Source organism: Alternaria atra, assembly GCF_907166805.1.
Source record: "Alternaria atra isolate CS162 genome assembly, contig: 32, whole genome shotgun sequence".
In the NCBI taxonomy this organism is placed as follows: domain Eukaryota; kingdom Fungi; phylum Ascomycota; class Dothideomycetes; order Pleosporales; family Pleosporaceae; genus Alternaria; species Alternaria atra.
The window spans coordinates 491,858-519,353 of record NW_025091331.1 but is presented as its reverse complement, the minus strand read 5'-3'; the positions used below and the strand labels follow the sequence as shown (position 1 = coordinate 519,353).

The 27,496-nt window shown below is 50.0% G+C and overlaps 7 protein-coding genes across 7 annotated transcripts; 4 read left to right on the top strand and 3 right to left on the bottom strand.

Annotated features, from left to right (window-relative positions):
- Positions 1–397: 397 nt before the first annotated feature.
- ALTATR162_LOCUS9915 (uncharacterized protein) lies at positions 398–8,239 on the top strand (the record flags this gene model as incomplete). The annotated part of the gene is made up of 8 exons (XM_043317551.1): positions 398–613; positions 671–757; positions 807–864; positions 919–1,252; positions 1,304–1,581; positions 2,591–5,956; positions 6,105–7,393; positions 7,442–8,239. 8 exons carry the CDS (start codon positions 398–400, stop codon positions 8,237–8,239), a joined length of 6,426 nt encoding a protein of 2,141 aa, XP_043173486.1.
- Positions 8,240–9,557: 1,318 nt separating this feature from the next.
- Positions 9,558–11,340, bottom strand: ALTATR162_LOCUS9914 (uncharacterized protein; the record flags this gene model as incomplete). Its single annotated transcript, XM_043317550.1, has 5 exons — positions 9,558–9,745; positions 9,803–9,875; positions 9,937–10,257; positions 10,309–11,024; positions 11,073–11,340. 5 exons carry the CDS (start codon positions 11,338–11,340, stop codon positions 9,558–9,560), a joined length of 1,566 nt encoding a protein of 521 aa, XP_043173485.1.
- A 341-nt stretch (positions 11,341–11,681) lies between these two features.
- ALTATR162_LOCUS9913 (uncharacterized protein) lies at positions 11,682–12,879 on the top strand (the record flags this gene model as incomplete). Its single annotated transcript, XM_043317549.1, has 2 exons — positions 11,682–12,013; positions 12,066–12,879. 2 exons carry the CDS (start codon positions 11,682–11,684, stop codon positions 12,877–12,879), a joined length of 1,146 nt encoding a protein of 381 aa, XP_043173484.1.
- A 145-nt stretch (positions 12,880–13,024) lies between these two features.
- Positions 13,025–14,452, bottom strand: ALTATR162_LOCUS9912 (uncharacterized protein; the record flags this gene model as incomplete). The annotated part of the gene is made up of 1 exon (XM_043317548.1): positions 13,025–14,452. One exon carries the CDS (start codon positions 14,450–14,452, stop codon positions 13,025–13,027), a length of 1,428 nt encoding a protein of 475 aa, XP_043173483.1.
- Positions 14,453–15,626: 1,174 nt separating this feature from the next.
- On the top strand, positions 15,627–16,565 carry ALTATR162_LOCUS9911 (uncharacterized protein; the record flags this gene model as incomplete). Its single annotated transcript, XM_043317547.1, has 2 exons — positions 15,627–15,887; positions 15,942–16,565. The coding sequence occupies 2 exons, from the start codon at positions 15,627–15,629 to the stop codon at positions 16,563–16,565; spliced, it is 885 nt and encodes a 294-aa protein (XP_043173482.1).
- A 366-nt stretch (positions 16,566–16,931) lies between these two features.
- ALTATR162_LOCUS9910 (uncharacterized protein) lies at positions 16,932–18,871 on the bottom strand (the record flags this gene model as incomplete). The annotated part of the gene is made up of 2 exons (XM_043317546.1): positions 16,932–18,563; positions 18,620–18,871. 2 exons carry the CDS (start codon positions 18,869–18,871, stop codon positions 16,932–16,934), a joined length of 1,884 nt encoding a protein of 627 aa, XP_043173481.1.
- A 550-nt stretch (positions 18,872–19,421) lies between these two features.
- Positions 19,422–26,849, top strand: ALTATR162_LOCUS9909 (uncharacterized protein; the record flags this gene model as incomplete). Its single annotated transcript, XM_043317545.1, has 11 exons — positions 19,422–19,491; positions 19,545–20,019; positions 20,072–20,373; positions 20,475–20,516; positions 20,575–20,665; positions 20,738–20,931; positions 20,990–21,051; positions 21,106–21,111; positions 21,157–25,578; positions 25,631–25,945; positions 25,998–26,849. 11 exons carry the CDS (start codon positions 19,422–19,424, stop codon positions 26,847–26,849), a joined length of 6,831 nt encoding a protein of 2,276 aa, XP_043173480.1.
- Between the last annotated feature and the right edge of the window lie 647 nt (positions 26,850–27,496).

Below are 27,496 nucleotides of genomic sequence, written 5' to 3'. Positions count from 1 at the left end.
CTGACTGTCTTCACCGGCATCTGCACCGCCGACGTTTGGAGGCCTTGCGGTCTACAGAATACCAAAATAATCCATACGCAGTCAGGTTTGGGAGTCGGGGCGCTGGTGTTGTTCCCCCCCTGTCGCCCTAGCCAATCATGTGCCTCCCTCGGCTTCCGCCCCACCCCTTCGGCTCCTTGACCGAGCGGCAATCCAAGTGTGCACGCCCGACGAACCGACACGGAAATCAGTTCCTTGTGGTGCAAACGATTCAGTTGATTTGCAACACTGAACAGGGGCCATTTCTTAAGGTAGCAATGTGCTGACCTTAAATCTTGATAGCTATGTAGCGAGTAATGAATTGTTACCTGCTACGGTAGACCTTCTGATATTCTCTCTTTATCACAAATCAATCGTCATGGCGCCAGAAAATCAAACAGCAAATGCGGAAGCCCCTGCACGCTATGAGCCAGTGGCAATCATTGGCTTAAGTTGCAGACTACCAGGCGACGCACGCAATGCCGAACAGTTTTGGGAGCTTCTGGAGTCGGCCAGAGGGGCTTGGTCCGAGATACCAAAATCAAGGTTTAATTTAGATGCCTTCTATCACCCTGACCACACACACCATGGCACTGTAAGCTCGAGACTGCCCCATACATGAAATGTCATGGCAGAACTGACTGCGGACTAGACACATGTGAAGGGTGGCCATTTTTTATCCCAGGATATACTGGACTTTGACAACAGTTTCTTCCGCTTGAATGCAGAGGTGGCAGCGGTACGACCCCTTCAAGACACAAGAATCATGACTGAACGTCTTGTGCTAGGCAACAGATCCACAGCTGCGGCTACAGCTCGAGACAACTTACGAAGCGTTCGAGGATGGTAAGTGTAATCACTGTTCTCGAGCAATCCTGCAACTGACCAAAACCGTTACAGCTGGCTTGTGTATGGAAGATCTGGCCGGGAGCCGTACTTCTGTTTTTGCAGGCGCCTTTCACCGTGATCACCATGATTCCATGATGAAAGACCCCGACAACCTCCCACGCAATACCATGTTAGGGGCTGGTACCGCAATGCTTGCGAATCGCATATCTCATTATTTTGATCTTCGTGGACCAAGCCTAGTCGCCGATACTGGTTGCTCGACAAGTCATGTCATCCTGCACATGGCTTGTCGGAGTCTTCAAACGGGTGATAGCACGATTTCAGTGGTCACTGCTGGAAACGTGATGCTTGGTCCAGAGCCATTTATCTCTATGTCTGGTCTCGGGTTCGTGCATTTTTTCGCAATGTCATATGCAACGCAACTAACATTCGATAGCCTGCTATCCAAGGACGGACGTTGCTATGCCTTTGATTCGCGAGCTTCTGGTTACGGTCGCGGAGAAGGTGCAGTCTCGTTGGTCTTGAAGCTTGAGAGCCAGGCAATAGCGGATGGTGATAACATTCATGCGGTCATCCGCTCTACAGCGTTGAATCAAGACGGGCGAACGCCCACAATCACATCACCATCTCAAGAGGCCCAAGAGGAGCTGATTAGAGAATGTTATCAAAAGGCAGGCTTGGATCCTGCAGAGACGGACTACTTTGAATGTCACGGTGTGTACATGCCTTGAGATGTGCATGAAGATTTTGATGTACTGATTTGAGTCCACTTCTTAGGTACCGGCACACAGGTTGGCGATCTGACAGAAGCAACTGCTGTGCGGAATGTTTTCCGCGCTAATGAGAGTTCGTCATTAGGCGATCATCCGCTATACGTCGGGTCGGTCAAATCCAACATCGGGCACCTTGAGGCTGCAGCTGGACTTGCTGGCATCGTTAAAGTTGTACAAGCTATGCGACATGGAAAGATACCACCGAATCATGATTTCCAGAGGCCTAACCCAAAGATACCACTTGCAGAATGGGGCTTAACGGTATCTCACACCTCATTATTTTAACAGAGTGAGAATGCTAATACAGGTGTAAAGGTACTACGTGAAAGTCGAGATTGGCCTCGAGAACTGAGACGAGCATCCATCAACAGCTTCGGTTATGGTGCGTATCTGATGTGAGATGCCAACAAAACATGTCTGTTGACAAAGTTACTAGGTGGATCCAATGGCCATGCAATTATTGAGGCGCCCCGCTATACGTCTGTTAACCAAACTGAATCAGTAAATGGGCCAGCAGCGAGCCGAGTATTTGTCGTCAGCGGCCATGACTCGAAGACCTGCAAGGCTATCACGAAACAACTAAGTCATGATATTATGACGCATTGCTTCAGAGCAGGGGATCTAGCTTACACGCTAGCCAGCCGACGAAGTAAACTGCCGTGTCGTTTAGCGCTCCGCGCAGACAATCTCGACCAGCTAGTTGCGAAACTAGAGGCCGTTAAAAGCGAACCAACTAGGGCGGCGTCGTCGCCCATAAATATTGGGTTTGTATTTACTGGACAAGGCGCGCAGTGGTATGCAATGGGCAGGGAGCTCATTGAAAGATATGCAGTATTCAGGGAAGCGCTTGAGAAGGCTGACAACTGCATCTCTAGCCTAGGTTCAGACTGGTCAATTATCGGCAAGTAAGCTTCTATTGGCGTTCGACGTGAGGCTAACTTGAAGTGAAGATGAGCTCTTAAAAGACGATCTTAACTCTCGGGTAGACAAGGCTGAGATAAGCATGCCGCTTTGCTGCGCTCTGCAGATTGCACTCGTCTGTCTCTTGCGCTCTTGGAACATTCATCCCACTGCAGTAGTCGGCCATTCCAGTGGCGAAAGTGCTGCTGCATTTGCTGCTGGTGCCCTAGACATGCGATCGGCCATCGCCGTGCAATACTATCGTGGCTTGCTCACGAAAAGACTGGCGGGTACTCGGTCGACCAAAGGAAGCATGATGGCCGCAGGCCTCAGCTTGGAAGATGTTGAGCGATACCTTTCCAAAGTTACTTCTGGTAAAGCCGTGGTTGGGTGCCATAACTCGCCATTGTCGGTAACCTTATCGGGAGATGCAGATGCCATCGACGAGCTAGAGATACTGTTAAAAATCGATGGTGTCTTTACTCGCAAGCTCAACGTCCCGACCGCCTTTCACAGCCACCATATGAGTCACGACGCTACGGAATACCTCAAGTATCTGGAAGAGTGTTTCACTGCACCACAAGATCCTTTGCTAGCACACTTGTCGTCTTCGGTCACGGGCGGATGGTGCGAAAAGGCATCAGACTTCGGACCAGAACACTGGGTGGACTATATGCTCAAACCCGTGCGCTTTGCAGATGCCCTATCGAAGCTCTGCAGCGAGCGACCTTGGGATGAGATGTTCAATAAAGGACAGAAGGCAGTAGATGTCCTTATCGAAATTGGCCCTCATGGAGCACTGGCTGCGCCGATTCGTCAGTCGTTACAGGTTGCACAGTTTAAAGATCTCCAAATTGGTTACATTTCAGCTCTGAAGCGAAATGAGAACGCGGTGCATACAATGCATGACCTGGCCGGCTTCCTCTGGACTCGCGGCTACCCAGTGGATCTTGCGGTAGTCAACTCTACAGAAACGCAACACAATCGCCCCCAATTCCTTACAGGACTAACACCGTACCCCTGGAACTACCAATCAAAATTGCGAGCTGAGTCCTCTATAGCCAAAAGGTACCGGCTTCGACCAGTCGGCCCTGACGAGTTGATTGGCTTCCTCGATACGAGCTGCGATCTTTCTAACCCGTCGTGGACCAACGATTTTGAACCAGAGAAACTGTTCCACGACGGAGAACAGGTATGCTCTGTAGGCGTGTATTGCTCTCTGGCAGGTAGAGCGATCCAAAAACTAGCCAGCTGGCAACAAACGAACGGTAATTCCAATGCGGCGACTCCGAGATTCCGGCATGTCGAGATACACGAAGATCTACAAATCGATGATGCACAGCTGACCAAACTCCATGTGGAGTTGCGTCAATCCAAGTTAGGACCAGAACCTATAGCAGAGATATGGCGCGTATTTACCATCAGCTCAGAAGACAGCTCTGGTATGTGGACGATACACTGTGATGGTCTTGTGGGCCTGACTACCACGTACGAGGGAAATCCGGATATATTCTTGCAAGCTCGTTCTCTAGCTAAGAGCTCTCTTGCGCCAATCGACAGCCTGCCGAGAACGAAATCGGTAGAGACTTCCATCTGGGAGCTGGAGAAAGCAACTATCAAGGAGCATGAGCGCCAGCTTCGTGAAGACTTCGAGCTAGTAGCATTGGTATTTATGGAGGAAGCGCTTCAAGACCTGCAAGACAATCCTCCCAGACGAATGCTTCCTCACCATCGGGCCTACAAAAAGATGATCACATCGATAGTTGGAGAAGCACGATCCAATCAGCAAACCAGTAAGAAAACCAGATGGGCCAGCATGTCCACAACTGGAAAGGATGAACTGAAGAATCGTGTTCGCGCTAGCTGTACCAATGGCCAGGTACTATGTTCTCTCGGTGAAAACCTATCACAGATTTTGAGAGGTTTGACAGATCCAGACGAGGTGCTAAGTAAGAACCACCTTACAAAGGGTCTCCTGGAAAGTCCATCTGAACGAAGAAGCCTGGGGCAAATGAGAGCCGTGATCAGCAAGGTTGCTCGCGAACATCCCCGTATCCGTGTTCTACAGATCGGAGCGGGCATTGGACGCGCTACCGAATTGATTCTGGAAGCACTCTTCAGCGAACCGTCTCCATCGGCCGAACGAGGCATCCAGCTTCTGGTTGCCGATAAATGCAACAGCCGCGTCGAACATCTCCGAACCCAGTTCAAAGCCCAGGAAGACACTGTGACTTTTGTCAAGCTAGATATCGGTGCGGAAACATGTGATCCATCCTTTGAAGCCGGACCCTTCGACCTCGTTGTAGCCTATCAAGTTTTCCACGACTGCAGGGATATCAAGCTTGCCTTAGAAAATGTATCAAGGCTCCTGAAGCCAGGCGGAAAGCTTCTCTTTGCTGAGACGACCATGCCTCCTCTCGATATGAGGCTATGCTTGGCGATCCATCCAAGCTGGTATATTGGTATGACATTCTTCATGACATTGCACTCTTATGCTGATAGTACTAACACGTTGTTCACAGGTAGCGAGCCAGAACGAAAATTAAACCCTTACTTGTCTATTCAACAGTGGGCATCTCTACTTTCTGAAGCCGGTTTCGGAAGTATCGATGGAAAGCTCAGAGATTGCGAAAGCGACGATCATCACTCTATTCACCTCATGCAAGCTACAAGGCTTCATTCAAACGCGGATTCAGCAGAAAATTACTCCAGTAACTTGCAAGCTTCATGCTTTACCCAAATGTGGCGGCCAGATATTGATCTTATGCCTTCGAGCCAGATCAAAGATCTAATCTGCAACCGCATTATAAAAAGCTCTGATCACCTTCCATTGGACCTTCTAGAGTATGTTTGCTTAGTTTATATGTCTCAAACCCTTACTTGGTTAGAACAAGCAGAAAATCTGCAGCATGCACAAAGCGGTCACTGGCAACTTTACGCGCAATGGATACGCAGCTGTATGGAACAGCACCCATCGCTCGATCTCAAGGATCCCCTCGTGGAAGAAAACATGAAAGCCGCAAGAGAAACAATCGCATCTTCTGAGAGCGGCAGTATCGTTCTTGGTATGATCGACCTGATCGGGAAGAACCTACGCAAGATCTTCACGAGAGAGACCGAGACACTACAGGTCATGGTTGAAGGCGACCTTCACCGATTCTACAGATCTGCATTCGGTATCTCAGCAAACCCCAGCATTGCGCAATACATTGGTCTTATCGCAGACAAGAAACAGGGCATACGCATCCTGGAGATCGGTGCGGGCTCAGGCGGAACGACCTACGATGTCCTTGAGCGTCTTCGCAATGAAGATGGCACGTCCAAGGCTGTCAAGTATCATTTTACAGACATAAGCCCGGGATTTCTAGGAAAATCTGCCGAAATCTTTTCCAGGGATTCAGCAATCATGGAGTTCAGTAAGTACACACCTAGCCTACGCATCCGTAAACATACTCTCTCGTTGTCTATAACACTCCGGAGTCTGTAAAGATCAGTACGGCAGACACCTTGCTTGTTGCTATAACCATCATTCCCTCCGCATCAGATGCTTACCAAATATTTCAGGCACTCTTAACATCGAAAAGGACCCAAGCGCGCAAGGTCTGGAGGAGCAACAGTTTGATGTCATCGTAGCTGCAAACGTGCTGCATGTTACGCCAGATCTTCAAAATACACTCAAGAACTGCCACAAACTCTTGAAGCCAAATGGAAAATTGGTTTTGGGTGAAATCACAGAGCGATGTCTTTACGCCGGCTTCATTATGGGCTCTCTTCCTGGTTGGTGGTTGGGCGAGAACGATGGCCGTACCGGAGGTCCATTGCTCAATGTCCCAGGATGGGACGTGTCACTCAAGAAAGCTGGATTCTCCGGCGTTGACATGGACATGCAAGGTGTCAATGGAGAATCTCGGGAGCCAATGTCTTTGATCGTCTCAACAAAGTCCCCTGTCTCCAAGGTCAACGGTATTTCAGCTTCGAAATACACCATCATCACCACAGGGACGCCGATTTGCACTGCCTTTGCAGATAGCATCAGACTCGCATTGGATACGGAAAACAGCGAAACGGACATCATCGCCTGGTCTGACTTCGGAACAGAGGACATACAAGGCAGTTACTGCATCTCGCTTGCGGAATGGGACGCTCCTATACTGGCCACCATCACCGACGAAGACTGGCAAAAGTTGCATACTCTGATATACAAGTCTCTTGGGACACTGTGGGTGACGGCTGGTGCCGCAATGGATACACCAAATCCATCGGCCTCCCTCATGACTGGACTTGCTCGCGTCTTCCGCCACGAGCACGACAATCTTGCTTTTGCGACAATGGATGTCGAACTCGCTGATTCCATCGACCTACCCATTGCTTCAGCCGCAGTCATGAGGGTCGCTATCACACACAGTCATGCAACCCAGCCTGACAGCGAGTTTGCGGCTCGCGGACCCGTGATCTATGTTCCGCGCGTGGAAAGAGCATCGAATATGAGTAGCATGCTTCCCGACTTCAAGGCTCATGGAGCCCAGGACCCAATCCCACATACAAATGGCGTAGTGCAAACTGAGGTTTCGTCTGATGCTACCTATATAATCGCTGGCCTCGGTGGCATTGGAAGAGAAATCGGCCGCTGGCTGGCAAAGAGGGGAGCTAAGCACCTGGTGCTGCTTTCTCGTTCGGCCACCTCTTGCAAAGAAAACATTGTTTATGCCAAGGATCTCTACAGGAATTATGGCACATCTGCGTGGCTGTTCGATTGTGACATAGCGGATCGCACCGCTTTGCAGAAGGTGTTAGCCAACATCGGGCATCTGCCACCCGTAAAAGGTGTCATCAACGGCGCTATGGTTATGAAGGTAAGCTCAATTTATCAATCTGAAGCGGGGCAGCACTGACGCTTGTAGGATGTTCTCATCGAAAACATGACGACCGAAGACCTTCGTCTTACTATCGGACCAAAAGTGTATGGCACTCTAAACCTCCATGATCTTCTTCCTAAAGACCTTGATTTCTTTGTCATGCTGTCTTCGGTTGCAGGCGTGGCAGGGTACCGAGGCACCGGAAACTACGCCGGTGCGAACACGTTCCAGGATGCTTTCGCATTCTTCCGACGCTCGCTTGGCCAGCGAGCCACGACAATCGACATCAGTTACTTGCTTGACGTAGGCATTGTCACCGAACGTGACGATTATGCAGGCTACATGAAAGCGTTGGGCATGCAATCCATGTGCGTCTCGGATCTGCTAGACCTCCTTACCACAGCTCTGCACGCCGACAGCCCCGCTCAAATCATCTACGGTTTACCAACTGGTCAGGTCCAGCCAGGGTGGTATTGGACTAACGACGTTCGTTTCGCTGGCTTGGTAAAAGTTGCACAGGCAAAGCCTCCTGTTTTAACATCAACCAACACTCGCGCCATTCAGGAGAAGCTGCCGAACTGCACCAATGTCGATACCACAACGGAACATATCACCAAGGCTTTGACGGAGCGTCTTGCACAACTCATGATGCTACCAGTTACTGATGTGGATCCTAATGAGCCGTTATCTGCGTACGGTGTGGACAGCTTGGTGGCCGTGGAGCTGCGCAGTTGGATATTGAAGGAGTTGTCGGTGCAAGTAAGTACATCGGTTATCACGGCAGACGGGCCAATGAATCTACTGGTGAGCCGATTGGCGGCGAAAGCTCAAGGTCATGAATGAACGATGGGTTTTCTGTATTCGGAAAACCGGCTGTTGATACATACATGCAAGGCTGTTTGTAGTTTAATGTTTGGATTCTGGAAATGCTTCACCATTGCTTGATATTTCGGTACAGTATAACATCGTGTAATAGGGCTGAGGTATAAATTGTAATTTGTTTTTTGGCGTAGATAGTTACTTTCTTTACTTCATCAAACGATTGCAATTGCTATCTGGAATTTGACGACGAGCGATTACCTCTACCAACCTGATTGCGGGATCCGAACTTGGTACCCCAACAGTCAAGAGATCTACTCTGCTAGAAAATGTTTTTTGAAATAGCCTACAAATCTCGTTTAACTGTACTACCGTAATATATCTCTATCAGACTATTTGCTCGTATATAGCACTACTTAGGCAGATAGAAGATGTATGAAGTGTAAATCGCGCATTAATCCTGAGATACACTACCCTTGAAAATCTCTGGTAGTACTCTGCTTCAGACAGTTCTTACTTAGCCAGAGTAAGTAGCAAGGGGATGTAGCACGTGTGATCAATTCAGCTTCTTATAGCAGGTAGGCACGGTTATAGTAGTAGGACTTAATCTAAGATTGATTTTCAACAAGTACTTACGAGATTATATACCCCTATCTAGGCTGGTAAATGGATCTCCACATCGGGATCTTAGAATCTGCAATATTTCTCTGAACTCTAATCCGATGTAGACGATCAATGCCATATTGCATAGCCTAAATCTAGATCTATATTTTGTATATAGAAAGTATCTAGCTAGCTAAAGTAGCTAGCTAGAAATCTTAGATCGGAGCTAAATGTGGAGACCCAACTCTTGGCAACGTGGGTTAGCTAATAACTTTTTATTTATTAGACTTAGAGAAAGACTTTCTATACATAAGGTATAGGTCTAGATTGAAGCTATAAAATAAGTTATTCATCGTCCAAATGTGGTTTGAACCTATAGAGATATCGCGGATTTGAGTTCCCGATGAGGAGACCCATTTGCCAGCCTACCCCTATCACATGGACATAGCTGCTTTAGCCTGAGAGATCTTTAGGGTGTCCCTAAGAACTATCCTCGTCAAGTATTGATTTGGAAGTATCGTGACATATGACTCGATATTTATACTCTGATTACATCTTGGGTGCAGTATTGCGTTCCTAGTTTTAGGTGTTCTACCGTACTTTCGATCCTCCAAAACAAAACAAAAAAAAAAGACATAACGCCTAGCTCATGCCTGCTAGAGGGTCACCCTGCATCAGGATGCCCGTCAGGTAACTTTACTTAATCCCCCATGAATTCCGCAGTCGCACAATCGTTCGCTTAGCACCCTTCAGCAAACTTGCTCTTCGCCCGCAGCTTTGGTCCAAAGTACCACAGACCGGCGAAGCAGAAAAAACAGGCAACGCAAATGCCACCGAGAATACTGTTTCCTTTGCCAACACCCATGTTTTCGAACATTGGCTGGGAGAAGTGGATCGCGGCACATGCTGTTGCGCTTCGGAGGAAAGCTAAGTCGGTCAGCATACGTTCTAAGTCGCCTTTTGGTGGGGAATAGGTTCACTTACTATTTCCTGCAAGGATACTAGCAGCGTATCGCGGATAGCTTGTTGGGAGGTACAATAGAATGACTTGTATCAACTGTAACACTTTGATCAGCCAGCGGAAACTTGACAGTGGACAAGTCTACAAAGCAACTTACAACAAACGCGCATCCAGGAAAGATGAGTAGGCCGATGGACGGCACAGCCCAATTGATCTCTGGCCTTGTCGCCCATCCGAAGAGGAATAGCGAGAACGGAAGCAAGGCTGCAGCATAGACACCCGGCACCAAACGGTATTCTGGTATGCCAACGCCATTCGACATGGTGTATGGTTCATAGATGAACCAAACCAAGCTGACGTAGATCACGACGCCGAGTCCACACGAGATTAGCAGGGCGACGAATACAAGGCTCATCTTTTCAACGCTGAATCCGTACACACCGCCGTAGGCAACTGGGAACGACTCAAAGAAGGAATACTGTGATATGGTCAGTTACTTTGCATAATCTTGAAAGAAGGAACCTCTTACGTATATGCCGTACACCAATGCTGTGTACAGATCAGTGAACAGGATTGCCGGGTCTTTGAGGGGGACCTCGAAAGGCGTCCACAAATAGCGGCCGAGAAGGGGCAGGAGCTTCAGCTCAGTAGGCTTTTGTTCCGAGGCCGAGAGCAGATCTGAACGACCCGTGACTTTGCGGAGACGCTTGGCACGTTCCAACAAGATGGTCTCAGGGTTCGTTTCGGGCAAGAAACAAACCAGCAGAGCTCCAGTAACACCGCCGATGATCAGTATCTCGTACATGACCCAACGCCATGATAGATCCGCGACGGCATACACGCTAAGAAGAGGACCTAGCGCAGGACCTCCGTATGCTGCAAACACCCAGATGGACATGGCGTATGGAAGCTTCGGGAAGCTAAACATATCGGCTGCTGATGCTCCTCCTGTGGCAAGGACCGGTCCACCAAAGAAACCCTGAAGGAAGCGCAGTACGACCAGGCCCGAGTAGTTGTTCACTAATGCCGCTGGTATCGACAAGATGAGGAACAGTGAGTAGGACATCACGTATGGGAAGCTACGTCCTAGCGCTGGGATCTCGGAAAGAGGACTGAAGAACAAAGGACCGGTGCCGTATCCCAACACGTACATTGAGAGTACGAGGAGTGAGCCTTGGGCGGACACACCCCACTGCTCACGGAAGAAGGGTTGAGCTGATGTGACTATAGACGAGCCTCCATAAACTAGATGTTGTCAGAAGGAACCATCTCCGCTTAGAAGCCGCTACTTACTGGCAAAAGTCAACAAACAGATCAAGAAATGCACAAAGCACTTTTTGCCCAAGGTCCAGTTTTGCGGGTTGGCCTTGTCGTCTGTAGAGTACCAGGTAACCGTGGTAAAAGGCTGTTCGCTGCCATTGCCGGAATCTCTATCTTCTGATTTCAAAGTGACAGGCGAATAGTCAAAATCTGGTCGCTCCTCTGGATGCAGTAAGATTGAGTTGCCGGTAATTCGGCGCAGGAACTGGCCGAGTGGTGCGTCGCGAATCAGTTCAGACATGATAGGCGACAATAATTCTAACTGGGAGTTTGTATACAATTCTGAATGAAAAAAGATCAGATGCGCTCGACTGTAGTTTGATATATCGGAATGCTTCTCCCTTTCGTCGGTAAACACACCGAGGAGGCGATCTGATTGGTCGGAGGGCTGATGCGCTTCCGCAGATCGTCCGACAAACACCATGCGACACGGCGGCACCGGACCCGACGCATTATTCATCCGTCCAAGACCCATGAGTTATTAGAAATCGACAATTTGCACAATACATGCTTTTTCCTGCATTGTTGAGAACGTGGCATCCGAGCCAGACCGATCCCTGCGTCTTCAAACAACCTGGAACAATGTATCGCATCGCTTTCATCTGTCTTGGAGTCTTTGGGGCTGTGATGCTTCAGGGGCTTCTAGCTCTCGACGGTGGATTACTCGCCATCTTGAAGACCATTTACTATGGCAAATTCCCGAGCGGCAGAACAATGGCGCTAACGTACACTGGGCTACCCGTCATCGACCAGTTCGCAAACATCCAAGTCGCATTCTGGGACCCTGTTGTCTCTGTCACAGGAATACCTTGGCTTCAGGCATGCATGCTTTGTGCGAGTCTGCAGACGGCCGGTGTATGGGTAGTCATTGAGTCGTTGCGCAAGGAATATGCACGACATTGGATCATCAGATAGTAAGACTTCACATTGTCATTACTCGTATCTTACTAACCGTTATTCTACTAGCGCCCCATTATATGTCTTCTTATGGCAGGGAACCGGCACGGCTATATTTCTACCCTTCTATTTCATGGTAGAACTAGAGCAGCATGTCCGTCCGACGGTGGTCCAACGATCTTCCGAGCTCTCGCTTCCGCATGCTATGGCGGTCCTTCCCGCTGCCATTTTCTCGCTCGCCCAGCCCTTTTCAATGGTCTTCTTTCCGCATGCGAACATGACCGAGGCACAAAAGCAGACCGCCCTTGCAGTATACCAGTTCGGTCCTCTGGCTTTCTACGCCTTGATTACCACTTTTTCACATCTGCTCTCCAGTTCGACTTCGTCCCGCCGCAATGCAGATGCCAAGTGGGTAAAACTCACTTATGCTGTCTGTGGGATTTCGTCTGGCGTCACTCACATCGCATGCCTCTATGCTGCTGCGAAGTCGGCAGAGCATCCTCTTGCAGCAGCGGATATGGGCTCTCTACCTCGCATCTTTTCGGCGCTGAACGAGCTTTTCATACCGACATACAGTAGCGTATCTTCTTCTAAGGCGGACACATTCATGACGCAGTGCTCACTGTTCTTCCTGCAGTGGGACTTTATCATCTGTGCCACAGCAAGCGCTCTCTATTGTGTCGGCATTCTGAAAAAGTCCGAGTTCGTTGGAACTGGGAATGGAAGCAGCGTGGTTTTGTTACTCGCGTTTCTACTGGCCTGCGTTGTGGTGAGTCCGGGATTTACGGTTAGTGCGACATTGCTCTTCCGGGAGTCGATTCTTAGGGACACTTTCGTCTCCGCTCCAGGAAAGAACAAGGTTCTCGAAATCGACAGTGAATAAGGTGGTAGATTTTGTAGTGAATTTAGTTGTTTGCTAGTTTAGTCTTGGAGTCGGAAAACAACGAGGCAAGTTATTTTTTTGTTTATTTCTGACATTCATTGCTATCTAAGAAACATGAAAAGTGCTAGAGAAAACACTGAAACACTTAATCTTCGTCATCGTATTTAACCAACCAATCTTCATCTCCAGGAACACAAGCTGTGGGAAACAGGCTAAGGTTGAGACCTTCACTCAATTGTTTCCCCACAAGATCCAAGAAGTATTTAATACTCTCCTTACTATGGTATACCTCGTTATACCCCAGGCTGAACCTTAGCTGGCCTTGGAACACGACCGTTGGACAGACGACATTAGCACCGACCATATCCAATGCCGCCCACCAATCTAGGCAACGAATATCCTCACCTGGTCGTAGATGGTCCCGAACTTCCTTAAGCAGATGAGAGTCGAGCGGGCCCATGTACGAAAGCTGGATATCGGCTGGCATAGGGCTATCATCCGGAAGAGGCTTTGCAAGCAACTTTGGGAGGTCGGACGTCCATAGTGGGCTTACGGCCAATGCGAAGGCGTCGGTGCCCTTTGCGCCCTGAAGCGCTTTTCCAGCATCGCGTGCAGTCTCGATGAAGGTGGAACGGAGAGGAATCACAACCGGCACCCCGAGAACGTGAGGAACTATGATTTCGGACGGAGTGATGGACGATTGAACGAACTCTCGGGCGCTGTAGAGACCAAAGGTGGCATGCGAGTTGTATTTGTCCTCGCCACTACTGTGTTTGCGAGCGGCAAGCGACAAGGCAGCCTGCGTTGCTGCAGCAAGTGATATGCCCAGCTTCCGGAGCGCATTTTGAATTTGACGCGTGTCTTCGGCATCGAATACCAGCCATTGAGAGCGCGAGCAACCCGGTGGTTGTGTCTGATTGGTGGTCTGCAGATGTGTGGTCGGTACAGCCTGGGCCCACTCGTCAAGAATAGATTGCCATTTTGCCTCCTGTGCAGCAGTATACGGCGGAGTTCGACAGTTTACTGCAAGTGGCATTTGCAAATTTTTGGCTTCATCTCCAAAGCGGACAGCGTCTGGTGGATTTCCGAGAATCTCCATGATGGTGCGCAAGATCTTCATCGATAGGAAGCCGTCGAGCATCAAGTGCGGCCCGCGGATCAAGATTTCTTGAGTATTCGGGAGGACATGGATGGTGATTCGTGTGGTGGGCTGCATGTCTGGCTCCGACCAAAGCTCGCGCGCAGTCAAGGACGTGCGATGGACATGAAAAGTTTCCTCAAGCCAAGTTTTATACTCTTCCTGGTTGGATGCCACCCGGTAGATCCAGACGCCATTCTCGACTTTGGCAGCAATATTCGGATATCTTCGTCGGATCTCTAGCCAAGCTGTTTTCGTGGCTTCCACAAGATTTGGCCGCTGAATTTCAAGCTTGATTCCGGAACTCATGTACCAGTTTTGCTTATTCTCCTTTGAGCGGGGCGTGCCCACCCAAGTGTAGAAGAGCTCCAAATCATCCAGCGCGCGAGAGAAGACTCCCGGCTTTCTTTCAGACCATTCAAGTGTGGCAGTCATGGTAGTGTAGCGTCCTGATGCTGGTACGGATTCGTAAAATTGAACAATGCCAAAGTAAAAATCAAGAAATGATTTTGCAGTACCATCCGTATCCTTCAGTAGCTTTCTCACTGTCAACAGCGTAGATATGTCGGTATTGTCTCCACTCGTCTCGAACGATACAGGAAACGGATGCGGCGCCGCATCGCAGTCCGCTCCGGCGTCTAGTCCCAATCAGTAGTGGTGAGTAAGACCGTCGGGTCGGACACCGAGCATTGCACGCCTGAGTCCGACGTGATAAATGTCACGTGCAATTTTGATAGCAAATATTAGCGTCAACAGTGCAGCATTAAAACCAGTCTATACAGGGTAGTACTGTGTCAGTTTTATCTATTTTTCTCAAAACTATGGCTACTTCTGGCGGTCTCAAAGTTATCATTGTTGGTGGAGGGGTTGCTGGCCTTGCCATATCACATGCTTTTCAAAAAGCAAGTATCGACCATGTCGTCTTGGAGAAAGGGGTGGTAGCGCCGCATTGGGGTGCTAGCATCACCATTTGGGCGCACGGTGCTCGTATACTGCAGCAATTGGGATGCTTGGACGCTCTCGCCGCCCAAGCTCTACCAATGAAGATGATGTATTGCCGAGATCGCAATGGCAAAGCATTCTCTGCGGATAACTATTTCGAGATGATGACTGAGAGGTGAGCGACACAAGGTTATACGCAGCTTCTAGGTGCTTTAGCTTACTCAATAGATTGGGGTATGATACCTTGACGTTCGAAAGGCGCAACTTCTTACAGATTGTGTACGACGCTTTGCCGGATAAATCATATATAAAGACCGGCAAGCGGGTAGTCGACATAATTGAAAACGAACACGGTGTCCGCGTCCAACTAGAAGATGGATCTAGAGAAACAGGTGACCTCGTTATTGGCTGCGATGGCGTGCACAGCATTTGTCGCGAGATAATGTGGAAAAACGCCAATACAGATAAAGGACAGCTTATCACTGCTGCAGAAAAACGATGTAAGTTCCCGTTATAAGACCTGCTAGTTTGAACACGACTAATTGTAGGATCTTGCAAAGCATTAAAAACGGAATACCAATGTCTCATTGGCGTTGCTAAGACAGTTCCTGGACTCGGTGATCGAGACATGACCTGGGTTCACAATAAGCTATTCTCCTGGCTCATTATGACGCAACCTGACTACACTTACTTCTTCGTGCACTGGAAGCTTCAGAGGCCAATCCACTGGCCCAATAAGGCCAAGTGGTCAGAGGAAGAAGCCGAAAAAGCTGCAGCATCGGTGGCGGACCATCCTGTATCCGATACGATGGTGTTTGGTGAACTCTGGAGAAATCGAATCCGCGGTCATCTGATAGGTCTGCAAGAGGGCGTCTTCAACCACTGGCACCATGGACGGATAGTACTGGTGGGAGATGCTGTGCACAAAGTCAGTAAATGATCGATTCTCATTAGCAACCATGATGACCGCTAATAAAGTCAGGTAACGCCTAATTTTGCCCTTGGCGCCAATTGTGCTCTCGAGAGTGCAGTTGTGCTCGTCAACAAACTGGTAGGCCTGAATCGCACAATCAGCGAGAACAATAGACCAGACGCCGGAACCATTACAAAGTTATTCAACGAGTACCAGGCAGAACGAAAGCCAAGGATGACAGAGGCTTTTGAAGCATCTCATCTGATGACTCGGCTGCAAGCGTACGATGGCCTCATTAACCATTTTACGATGAGGGTCATGGTGCCCCTACTCGGACAATCGACATTCGCAGACAAGCTTGCGGAACTAGTAAGCGGCGCACCAAAATTTGATTTTCTCCCGGTCAAGTACCCCTCCGTAGCGACAACCTATCAATGGAAGGATGAAATCCAAGCGGAGGTCGCGCGAGTTTCTGGACAGTCCGCGGGCAAAGTACAAGGTTCAGTTCCGAATCATCCTCGCGTTGCTTTTTGGACATTGCAGGTTGTCGCGTTTTTGACGCTCTTATGGATGTTCATTGTGCGTAGTGCTCCCGGACAACCATTGCCATTGGATCAGGCTCAGCAGCTGGGCCTGCCAAGCCTCGAAGTCAACGCTTCTCAGCGACATGTACTCGCTGGAATTCAGACGTAGGTAGGGCAGCTAAGTGCCGATTTAGTCAAGTAGTAAATTTCATACATTGCGCATATGTACCAAGAGACTCACGAATTCCAATTTGTGATTACAAGTATTGACTGACAATTAGCATCAATCCTTTACAATCTGCTCATCCTTGGGCATTATGGACTTCACTGCTGTTAATCGAAAGAAGATCACTGCTATCGTGAGTGAGCTGCATCGAGGAGAATTAAGAACTATCTTAGCTCACATGGAAATTTTTATAATGATATTTTGTTTTGAGCAGATACAATCATTAATATTGGCATTGAAGCGGCTATCACAACATTCAAGCAACCCCACACCAACCAAGGGCTCAGACATGCCCGATTACTTTTCCGTTCAAGGGCAGCCTTCTTTTGACGCTTCCCAGTCGCCCTTGATCAGATCAGCAGCCCTCTCTGCGACCGCGTATACAGTCGCCTGGATGTTGCCTTGAGTAATCATAGGAAAGATACTGGCATCCACGACCCTGAGGTTCTCCACACCGTACACGCGGCAGTGGTCATCCACAACACCACCAAGCTCACTGGGCAACATTGCGCACGTCGAAGTGGGATGGAAGGTTGTGTAGAGCCGCTCACGCGCAATCCGGCGTGCATCCTCTAGCGACGTAAAATCAACACCCTCTGGGAGATGACTCTCCGGCTTCAGCAATTCCGACATAGGACTCTGGGTGGCGATTGTCGCCACAAATTGGATGCAGCGAGCCATGATTTCAACGTCTAGAGGATGCGCAAGGTAATTGGGGTCGATGATGGGAGCATCTTGAGGGTTGCCACTTCGGATGTGAACACTGCCGCGTGAGAACGGGTGCTGGAGGCCAGCTGTAAATGAGATGTAATTGCCTGGCTTAAGCTTGGCCATAGCTTGGCTCATACTTGTCTTGCCAGGATTGAAATGCATCTGGCTCCCCAAGATGCCAGATTGTGAGGAACTTTGCTTAGGATCAAGGACCAGGGAGCGGAGCTGTTCGTATTGAGCCTTCTGGCTGGGCGACAGCGTTGGCAAGGTGTCATCTAGGAAGCTGCTGGCTAGCTTTCGCGTCGCTTCCTCTGTCATAGCGCCATCCGGTCCAACCATTGGCAGGTTCGCCACACTCATTGGCATACCCGTGAACGGACCTGTTCGAGTTTCTGTGTATTGTTTGAGCAACGCTTCGATGACATTTGGGTCGCGAAATACGTCTCCAGAAATCTGGCCGTCGGCTACCTCGAATGAGAGTGCAGCAAAGGCATGGTCCTGGAGATTTTCACCGACTGCTGGGTTATTTACGACAGGCGTGATGCCATGCTTTTCGAGAACCTTGCTCGATCCAATACCCGAAAGCTCTAAGATCTGCGGGGATTGAAATGAACCAGCAGAGAGGATGACTTCTTTTCCATACACTTCGTGCAGCGAACCATCGCGACATTGCACTTGCACGCCCTTGGTAATGACGGCAGAATCGTGTGATTCTAAAAGTAGTTTGGAGACGAGAACTTCAGTGACAACATCTAAGTTTGCACGTGCCTGGACGCTTGGATTGTAGTACGCTGAAGCGGAGTAGGATCTAGTCTTTTCGTCTTGCTTGATGCAGTTGGGAGGCGTGAATGCACCTAGCTTGACACCGTCGATGGGATCGAGAGAGTCGTTCATGCCGAAGCGATCGAATACTTGGTTCCAAGCAGCGTTGAAAGGACCATAGGTGTCTGTATGAGTAAGGGACAGCGGACCGTCTGTTCCCTGCGTTGTGGGGTCCATGTACTTGTCCAAACCCAGTAGGTCGGATGTCGACTTGGAACCAGCTTCGAATGTGTGATATTTGCGAAAATATGGCTTGATCTTGGCCCACGACCAGCTCTGGTTGCCGAGGGATTCCCATGCATCGAAGTTGCGACTGCTAGGGTAGAGAATGGCGGTATAATTGACGGCGGACGAGCCTCCAAGAAGCTTTCCCCGCGGTTGCTGAATCTGACGGCCATTGAGGTGTTTCTAGAGTGCGATTAGCTCCTCTGCCAGACAAGACGCTGCAAATGGGCTTTTCTTACCTGCGGCTCACACCAGAAGCCCCAGTCGTACTCCGGGTCTTCCCACAATGTTGCCATCAAACCGGGAGTGTCGATCCTTGGGTCGCCCATGTGGTTGGCGCCAGCCTCGAGCACCAACACTCTCTTGTTTTCATCCTCGCTCAGTCGATTGGCAAGCACCAAGCCCGCCAATCCACCACCAACAATGATGGTGTCGTAAGAGTTGTGACGAATGCCTTGGACGACATCTCGCGTACCTTTGAATGGTGCCATGACTGGTTAGAATGTAGAAGGTGGAAGGGAGAAAAAGTTGACTGGAATTGAGAGCCTTGAAGGGCTTTGTGGGCAACCATTATTGCAAGGGATGGCAAATGCTAGAAAGTCTGGACCCACATGGCCGTGCCACGCTCATCCAGGGTGGGTGCAGTCGTGATAGGTAGCCGTCCGGAAGAGGAAGGCGCGGCCGCCCGGCCGAGCAACCGGATTGAGACGCGCTACTGACTCATGCGCCGACGCTAAACCCCGGCCCCACATCCCTACCGGTCCCGTCCCCACGCACTGGACATTCACCCACGCGACTACGCGTGGGCACATGCCGTCCTCTCATGGTGTTCGAAGCCCGCTGTCGGTTCCTCCAGCAGCTGGTCGGTGGTCTCTCCAGATCACCGAGATGCTCTCGGCCCTGGTTGCGAACAGTAAGGCGTTCACCTGCAGATAGAATTGGTTTATGTACAAGTCGAATGTCTGTATGTAGTGTACAATATCCTTCGCAGTGAATTCGTCCAACACGCAACCCCGTGCAATTACCAAAACTTTCAACAAGATGCCTTTGATGTTCGACCCGACCGAAGTGCCCGAGAGCACCCTAGAGCCGATAGCCGTTTGCGGCATGGGTGAGTGGATCTTATGCCATTTGGGACTGGCTGCATACTGAAAGTGATCACAGCATGTCGCCTACCCGGGCAAATCGACTCACCATCCAAGCTTTGGGAGTTGCTCTTGGCAAAGGGTTCTGCCCAGACCCCACGCGTCCCGGCATCCAGATTCAACATCGATGCCCACTACCACCCTGACTTGAATCGGCCCGGCAGCTTCAATGTCATGGGGGGATACTTCCTTGACGGGCCCGCCGATGCGTTCGACCCCACTTTCTTCAACATGATGCCGATTGAAGCCATGTGGCTGGACCCTCAGCAGCGTAGGATCCTAGAGGTGTGCTACGAGGCCTTTGAGTCTGCCGGCCTTACTCTCGAAGATGTCTCCGGGACGAACACTGCCGTTTATGCCGCTACTTTTACAGCCGACTATCAACAAATGTCCCACCGAGAGATGGACTTTAGGCACAACTATGTTGCTACCGGTGTTGACACTGGAATACTGAGCAACAGAGTTGGAAATACGTTTAACCTCAACGGGCCAAGGTAAGTCTCACTCAACTACACATGCACATGACATGTTCTAATCGCCCTGTAGTTTTACCATCAATACTGCTTGCTCCTCTTCTATTTATGCTGTGCATAACGCATGCCACGCCCTTAGAGCGCGTGACTGCGAGGCAGCCCTTGTAGCTGGTGTTAACCTCATCCTCACTGTCGACCAACACATGAACACCGCTAAACTCGGCATTCTCTCGCCGACATCCACTTGTCATACATTTGATGCATCGGCAGACGGCTACGGTCGTGCTGAAGGTGCTGGGGCTCTTTATCTGAAGAGACTGAGCGATGCTTTGCGCGATGGCGACGTCATCAGGACAGTCATACGCTCAACTGCTGGTAAGAAATCTCAAATATGTCACATGAACGCGACTTCAGTGTTACTGCCTGAGGTTCTCATATTAGCCACTGAAACAAAAACTAACTGATGAATGTGTTAGTTAATACAAATGGAAAGGTTCCTGGAATGGGTATAACTCATCGTAAGTCACCTAAGATTCACAATAGCAAAATACTGGATAACTCTTAACACGTTCTTAGCTAGTAAGAAAGGTCAGGAGAGAGTCGTTCGACAAGCTTATGAAAAAGCTGCTCTGAATCCAAACGACACCGCTTACTTCGAATGTCACGGGTAAGTGAGCGATAAGATTATGATCTACATACCCTTCCACGACATCTGCTAACTTGGCCATTTTTTTTGCAGCACCGGCACACCTGTTGGCGACCCTATTGAAGTTCATGCTGTATCCAAAGCTATGAATGACACAAGAAGCCCAGAAAAACCACTCATTCTCAGCGCCATTAAAGCAAATATCGGTCATTCTGAAGCAGCCAGTGGAATATTCGCCATCATCAAAGCTGCTATGATGACAGAGTATGGAATGATTCCTGGTACTTGTGGGTTTAAGAATATTAATCCTGAAATCCGCGAGAGCGAGTGGAATGTAGAGATCAGCAGAGAAACAAGAGCTTGGCCAAACGGCTTCAAGTCAAAACGAGTCAGCTTGTCTTCCTTTGGTATGTCTATCCCACGTACAAACGTTTGGTGAATGTCTGCTAACGATCAATTAGGTGTATGTATAACGTTCTTTTCTCTCCTCATCATGTACTAACACGCGATAGTATGGCGGAACCAACGGTCATGTCATTGTTGAAGACGTACAAGCTTTGCATCCCTACTATCGACACGGAAAACCAAAGGAACTTGCAGACTACGACCATTCTGCTACCAGGCCTTTCTTAGTCGTTCAATCAGCGCATGACCAGAACACTTTAACAAAGAACATCGCTGCTCACCAGAGCGTCGTCGACAAGTACTATGTTGCTGATTTCGCGCATACCATGAACACCAAGCGCACTCGTCTAGGCCACAGGGCATACACTGTGGTGACCCAGGGCTCCGAAACCTCTGATATGGACCCTACCGCTTTTCAGTCTGGTGTCGTCCGCAAATCGATTCCTGACCTGGCCTTCATCTTCACTGGTCAAGGTGCTGCCTGGGCTGGTGTGGCTGTCGAGGCTTTGGAACACTTTCCGATTTTTGCTGCCTCGATTCGTAATTTGGACGAAGTGCTTCGCACAATCGAGCATCCAGCCGACTTTAGCATCTATGAAGAGCTGCTCGCTAGCCCAGAGAACAGCCGAATAAACCATCCGAAGTACTCGCAGCCCATTCTGGTCGCCATCGAGCTCGCGCTCGTCGATCTCTTTGCGTCTTGGGATATCGTCCCTAAAGCCACAGTTGGACACTCGGCGGGCGAGTATGCTGCCGCATACGCCGCCGGACTTGCTTCAGCTCCAGAGATCATCATCGCTGCGTACTACCGCGGATACTGTCTCGACAGGTACGCACCCTCTGGTGGGTCTATGCTAGCTGTTGGCGTTGGCGCTGATGAAGTCTCTGAGCTGCTATCCAACATAGGCACAGAGCTTGTCATTGCGTGCGAAAACTCGCCAAAAAGCGTGACCTTGAGCGGACCTGTGGAAGCGATCAAAGCGGCAAAGGCTACCCTGGATGAAGCAAGCGTATTTGCTCGGGAGTTAGCCACTGGTATGGCCTATCATTCACCAGCCATGAACCCAGTGGCAAAACCAATGGTAGAGCTAGTCACCTCGGCATGGCAGAAGATTGACAGTACCTGGCTGAACTGGCGTCGCCCAAGATGTACCATGTTTTCATCTGTTGACAACACCCTCTTGAAGATGGGTCAAATCACCCCAAGTTACTGGGCACAGAACTTGACTGGCCGAGTTCGCTTCCCTCAAGCGGTCGCGGCGCTGGCCAAGCACCCGAAGAACGACAAATTAAAGGTGTTTGTTGAACTGGGCCCGCACTCCGCTCTTGCTGGTCCTCTCAAGCAGATCCTCGAAGCAGAGCAGATCAAGGGCGCGGTACACGTCCCAAGTTTTGTTCGAAAACAGAACAGCGCTGTGCGTTTGCTTAAGACGGCCGGGCAACTTTTCATCGAGAACTATCCTGTGGACCTTGCTCAGGTCAATGAAGTCACCCTTCCGTTCTCTAGCCAAAAACGCATGGTTCCACTAACCCTTGTCGATCTGCCTTCTTACCAGTGGCAGTACGAGAAGCAATACTGGGCTGAGAACCGGACCAGCGCCCAACACCGCGCTATCACTCACGCTCGTCATGACGTTCTTGGACGCCGGATTCCAGGACTCACAAAGTCCAGCTTCGTGTGGTCCAATAGGCTACGCAACAAGGACTTGCCATGGCTGCAAGACCATAAACTTGGAGGGGATATCATGTTCCCTGCAGCTGGCCACATGGCGGCGGCCATCGAAGCTACCCGACAATTATGTGAGCTTCGCGCAATCGACATAAAAGGTGTTCAACTGCGTGACATCGACATTAGTAATGCTCTTGTCATTCCAAACGATGAAGACGGGATCCAGATTCAAGTACGCCTTACCGAGGTTTCTGTCGGAGCCGACTCCCTGCCATCCTTCCAGTTTGTTCTTGAATCCATCGTCGATGACGTGGAAAAGACCCACAGCACTGGAAAGGTTGTTCCTTTGCTCGAAGAACGCGCGGATGAGAGCTACGAAGCCCACCCAGTTGATCTATCGAAGCTAACTCGCCGACAATCCGGAAACAGGTGGTACGAAGCCTTGCGTGAGGTTGGCTTTGACTACGGCCCGTCATTCAATGATTTGCAGAGCGTGCGATCAAGCGGCAAAGGAAGGGACGCTGCCGCATCACTACACGTCCGACAATCAAATCCAGTCATGCAGGATGAATCCAGATACATGCTGCACCCATCCACTGTCGATGCTTGCCTGCAACTGATCATCATCTCAATTCATCGCGGAATGGCGGAGAACCTTCCTTGGGGTGTGGTGCCTGTCAAGATAGAGCAAGCGTCATTCTGGCCGTTGGATGCGGACAACTCGAGCCTCGGTCAAGCCGTTGCTTGGACTAGCGAACAGGATGGAAGATTTTTCAACACTCACACCAAACTCAAGTCATCAACTGGGAAGCTGGTTCTAGACATCACCGGCCTGCAGTGCATAATGTACGAAGCTGCCATCCCGGTGCAGAAGACCGTCATGCCGGAACAGCAGCCGTACAGTATGAGCAAATGGGATATTGACGTCGACGCCAGCGTTTTCGCGGACATTCCGTGGACGACAAGCGGCCAGAACGCGCTCATGGACCTTGTGAAGCTAATCAATCACAAAGCCAGCCCCGCAACCGCGGCAATTGTCGGCTCTGTAGAAGACGATGTTGTGAGCGCTGTCAAGGATGCCATCCCGAACGTCAGCAACGTGACTCTCTATCGTCCTGATGTTTCTCGCGAGTCTGAGCCTATCCATACTGATGGCACTACGAAGCCGGAGTCTTCGGGATACAAAAACCTCATTGAGTCGCAATCTCAGCCGTACAATCTAGTCATTGCGGATTTGACCGATTTGACATACTACGACACAGTTTCTAAGGACGTGCTCTCGTATGTCACAAATATGGTGGAAGAGACAGGCCGTATTGCTGGGTTGATCACGGCCGAGCTCCTACAAGCAACCAAAGAGACTTTCGATTCAACCAAGTTAACTCTGAAGACAAAGTCGCTCGAAGACTTGGTTCTGTTCTATGCGACGCCAGTAGCGCTTACTACAGCGCCCGCTGCACTTACACTATTTTGCGCCAGCAACGCCGATGCTAGCAGCAACGAGCTCGTTGAAGAACTCCGTAAACACGACATTACTGTGGAGGTCACAGCCCTCTCTAAATACAGCGCCAGCTATAATCATCACGCAGTAATCTATGACCCTGCTGGTACCATCCTAACGATGCTCGATGAGCAGTCCTGGAAGGGTTTACAAGATATCCTCTCTAGCGGCAGACTTGTAACATGGCTCACAAAGGGTGTGAACGAGCTCACTAGTGTGGACGGAGGTTCCGCTCAAGGCTTCCTTCGTGTTCTACGCGCTGAAGACCCAGGCGCCAAACTCGACCTATTGGATATTGATAGCGCTTCTTCCCCGCTGTCAGTCTCGACCGCTTTGAAGTACTTGGCCAGCCGAAACTTCGAACAAACTAGTGAGGTCGACATAGCCGATACCGAATTCTGGCTTCATGATGGAAATTTGCTTTGTCTCCGCGTGGAATCTGCTACAAAGGTCAACTCCACAATTGCCTTGGAAAAACAGCAGACCAGCACCCGACGAATCACCGACGCAGTTCTGATTGGCAGTCTTTCAGACACTGGCTTAACTTTCCAAAAGGCTGAGCCCGTTGTCTTGGGCGCTGGCCAAGTGGAAGTGTGCGTTACCCACGAAGGTCTCTCAAGGTCTGACAATGGTCCGCGATTTGTAGCGGGCACGGTCACCAGAGTCGGTCAGGATATCTCCGAAGAGGCCAAGGGTCAACACGTCGTGGTTGCTTCCAGTCAGAGCTTCACTACGCATATCCAGGCTGCGTGGAGTGAATGCGTGGTCTGCCCTGCAAAGAACATTGCCACGGTGATCGAGGAGCTCCCCATGGTGATCTCGGCGGTCAACGCACTTCAATATGTCTCGCCAGATCATCATATTTACCTCCTGCCAATGGAATCTGCCAAGCAAGATGCTTTCCTGCTCGCCGCACACGCAATGAACTTGCACGTCGAGCCCATTGAGTCGGGAGTTCCCGCAAAACGTGTTGAAGCGGTAATGCAAGCTGCCGGATCGCAGCGCAAGGTAGCTGTCATTTCCCAGGACTTTGAGAATTACGCCCAAGAGGTTTGGCGATCAATTCCTGCTGGATGCTCTTTTGTTGTCAACGAGGGTCCCGTGTCCAGCGTTCTGGACCCGCTTCCGCTCACTAGAGGAGCTGTCTTCCGTTCGACCAGCATGAAAACCTTGTGGAAGAGTCACCCACAGGATCTGAACTCGATACTGCGATTGACTGTGCAAATCATTGGAGATTCTGCTTCAAAAGATCAGGCAGTTGTTCCTCACATCGTCAATGTTGAACAGTTCAGCAGTGATCCTAAGGCACAAGCTTCAGCGACAGTTCTAACGTATGGATACGGACAAGACCAAGTTCTGGTAAGCCCCTTCAACCTCAAAGAGACCAGATCGATGCTGACATTCTTCCTAGATTAAAACATCTCCTCCCAAAGCCACGTTCTCTCCTGACGCTTGCTACTTGCTGGTAGGCTGCCTCGGAGGACTTGGTCGCAGTCTCACGACATGGATGATTGAGAGAGGTGCACGTCACTTGGCATTCATCTCTCGATCTGGCAGCGACAAGCCTGAAGCAGCCGAACTCGTTGAATCACTGAGAGCTGATGGTGTCACTGCCGATGTCTACCGTGGGGATGCCTCTAGCTTGGCCGATGTTCAAGATGTTGTGGCCACGGTCAGCAAGACCAGACCTATCCGTGGTGTTGTACACGCTGCCATGGTCCTCAACGTGAGTACAATTGGATTGAATTGTACAGTATATCTCTAACCAAATTTCACAGGATGGCGTTTTCGGACCAGCACTGTCTATGGAGCAGTTCAACTCGGTCATGGCTCCGAAGGTGAACGGCGCAAAGGCACTTGTCGAAGCGCTGCGCGACTGCGCTCTGGACTTTTTCGTCATGACGAGTTCCATCTCCGCGACAGTCGGTACGCCAGGCCAGTGCGCCTATGCCGCAGCGAACAGCTTCCTCGACAGTCTGGCATCGAAGCTCCGCATGGAAGGGGTGCCCGCTGTCTCACTTGCGCTGCCCATGATCCTGGGCGTTGGCGTCGTCGCCGAATCCGACACGCTCGAACAGCAGATCCGCAAGCGAGGTATGCACGGTGTCGAGGAAGACGAGATGTTGCGAGGATTCGAGGCTGCCATTTGCCGATCCTCTGACAACAATCTTGTTGCTCCAGCCATTCTCAACATGGGCCTCGACCCTGTCCGTCTTGCAGCAGCTGTTTCGTCTGCCGACCTGTCAAACGTCTGCTGGTGGAACGATGGCAGACTCTCGGCCGTTCGCAGGGCGATTGAGAATCTAGCCAAGGACAGCGGCTCTTCTCAAGCCGCGGGCACGGGGTCGGTCATCAGCGAGGTATTGAACCTCGCGCACGACGACGCTCTGGCACTGGTTGCCCAGCATATCATTGAGAAGTGTTCAACCATTCTCATGGTTCCTGTCGAAAACTTTGAGGTCGAAGGCCCCAGCGTCGCCAGCTACGGACTCGACAGCATGATTGGAACGGAGATGCGATCCTGGCTGTTCAAGACGTTTGGTCTCAAGATTCCTTTTCAGGAGCTCTTGTCCGCGTCGCTTTCTTTCGCGGAGCTCTCGAAGGTTGCTCTGGCTGCATTGCAGGCATAACTGGTGGATTGGAAAATGTATGTACTCTCGGTTTAGGTTGTCCACAATAAAGCGCTAGAAACATGAGTATGGCTAGTTGGTGCAGTGATTCTGTTGTTTTGCATGCTTGGTATCCTTGTTTTATTACTTTCCGTGAGAATGTTGGTGTTGTAAATGGTGATGAGAACGCGTCAAGGACGCGCAAGAGGACTACGTGATGAAGAACATAGAGAAAGAAAGTCGTAAACCATATGACATCAAGAAGATCGCCATGTGCAGTTATTATCTAGTCAAATCCAAGACTGGCTCTGTTGATCTCTTGCTCTGCTTTGCTTTGCTTAGCAGCGCGGTATGTACATAACGTCATGGTATGCCGGAATGCAGTGGACGCCCCATTCTTTTGGCCCAGGGTAAATCGTGGTAGCCATGAATTGGGAGATGATGGGATAGATTATTAAAATATCTTGCTAACATTGCTCTATGTCATATATAGGCACAACCCAATATCATGTTACCATATGCAGAATTGAACTCTTGAGAATTATAATCCCTACGGATGCAAAAGGCTACGCAAAGGAAGCTCTCGCATGAGTGTACAGTACTTATATCCAACAAAGAAGAGAAGTATAGGTAGCCAAGGTGCTCAACGGTGATTCACTCTAACATTT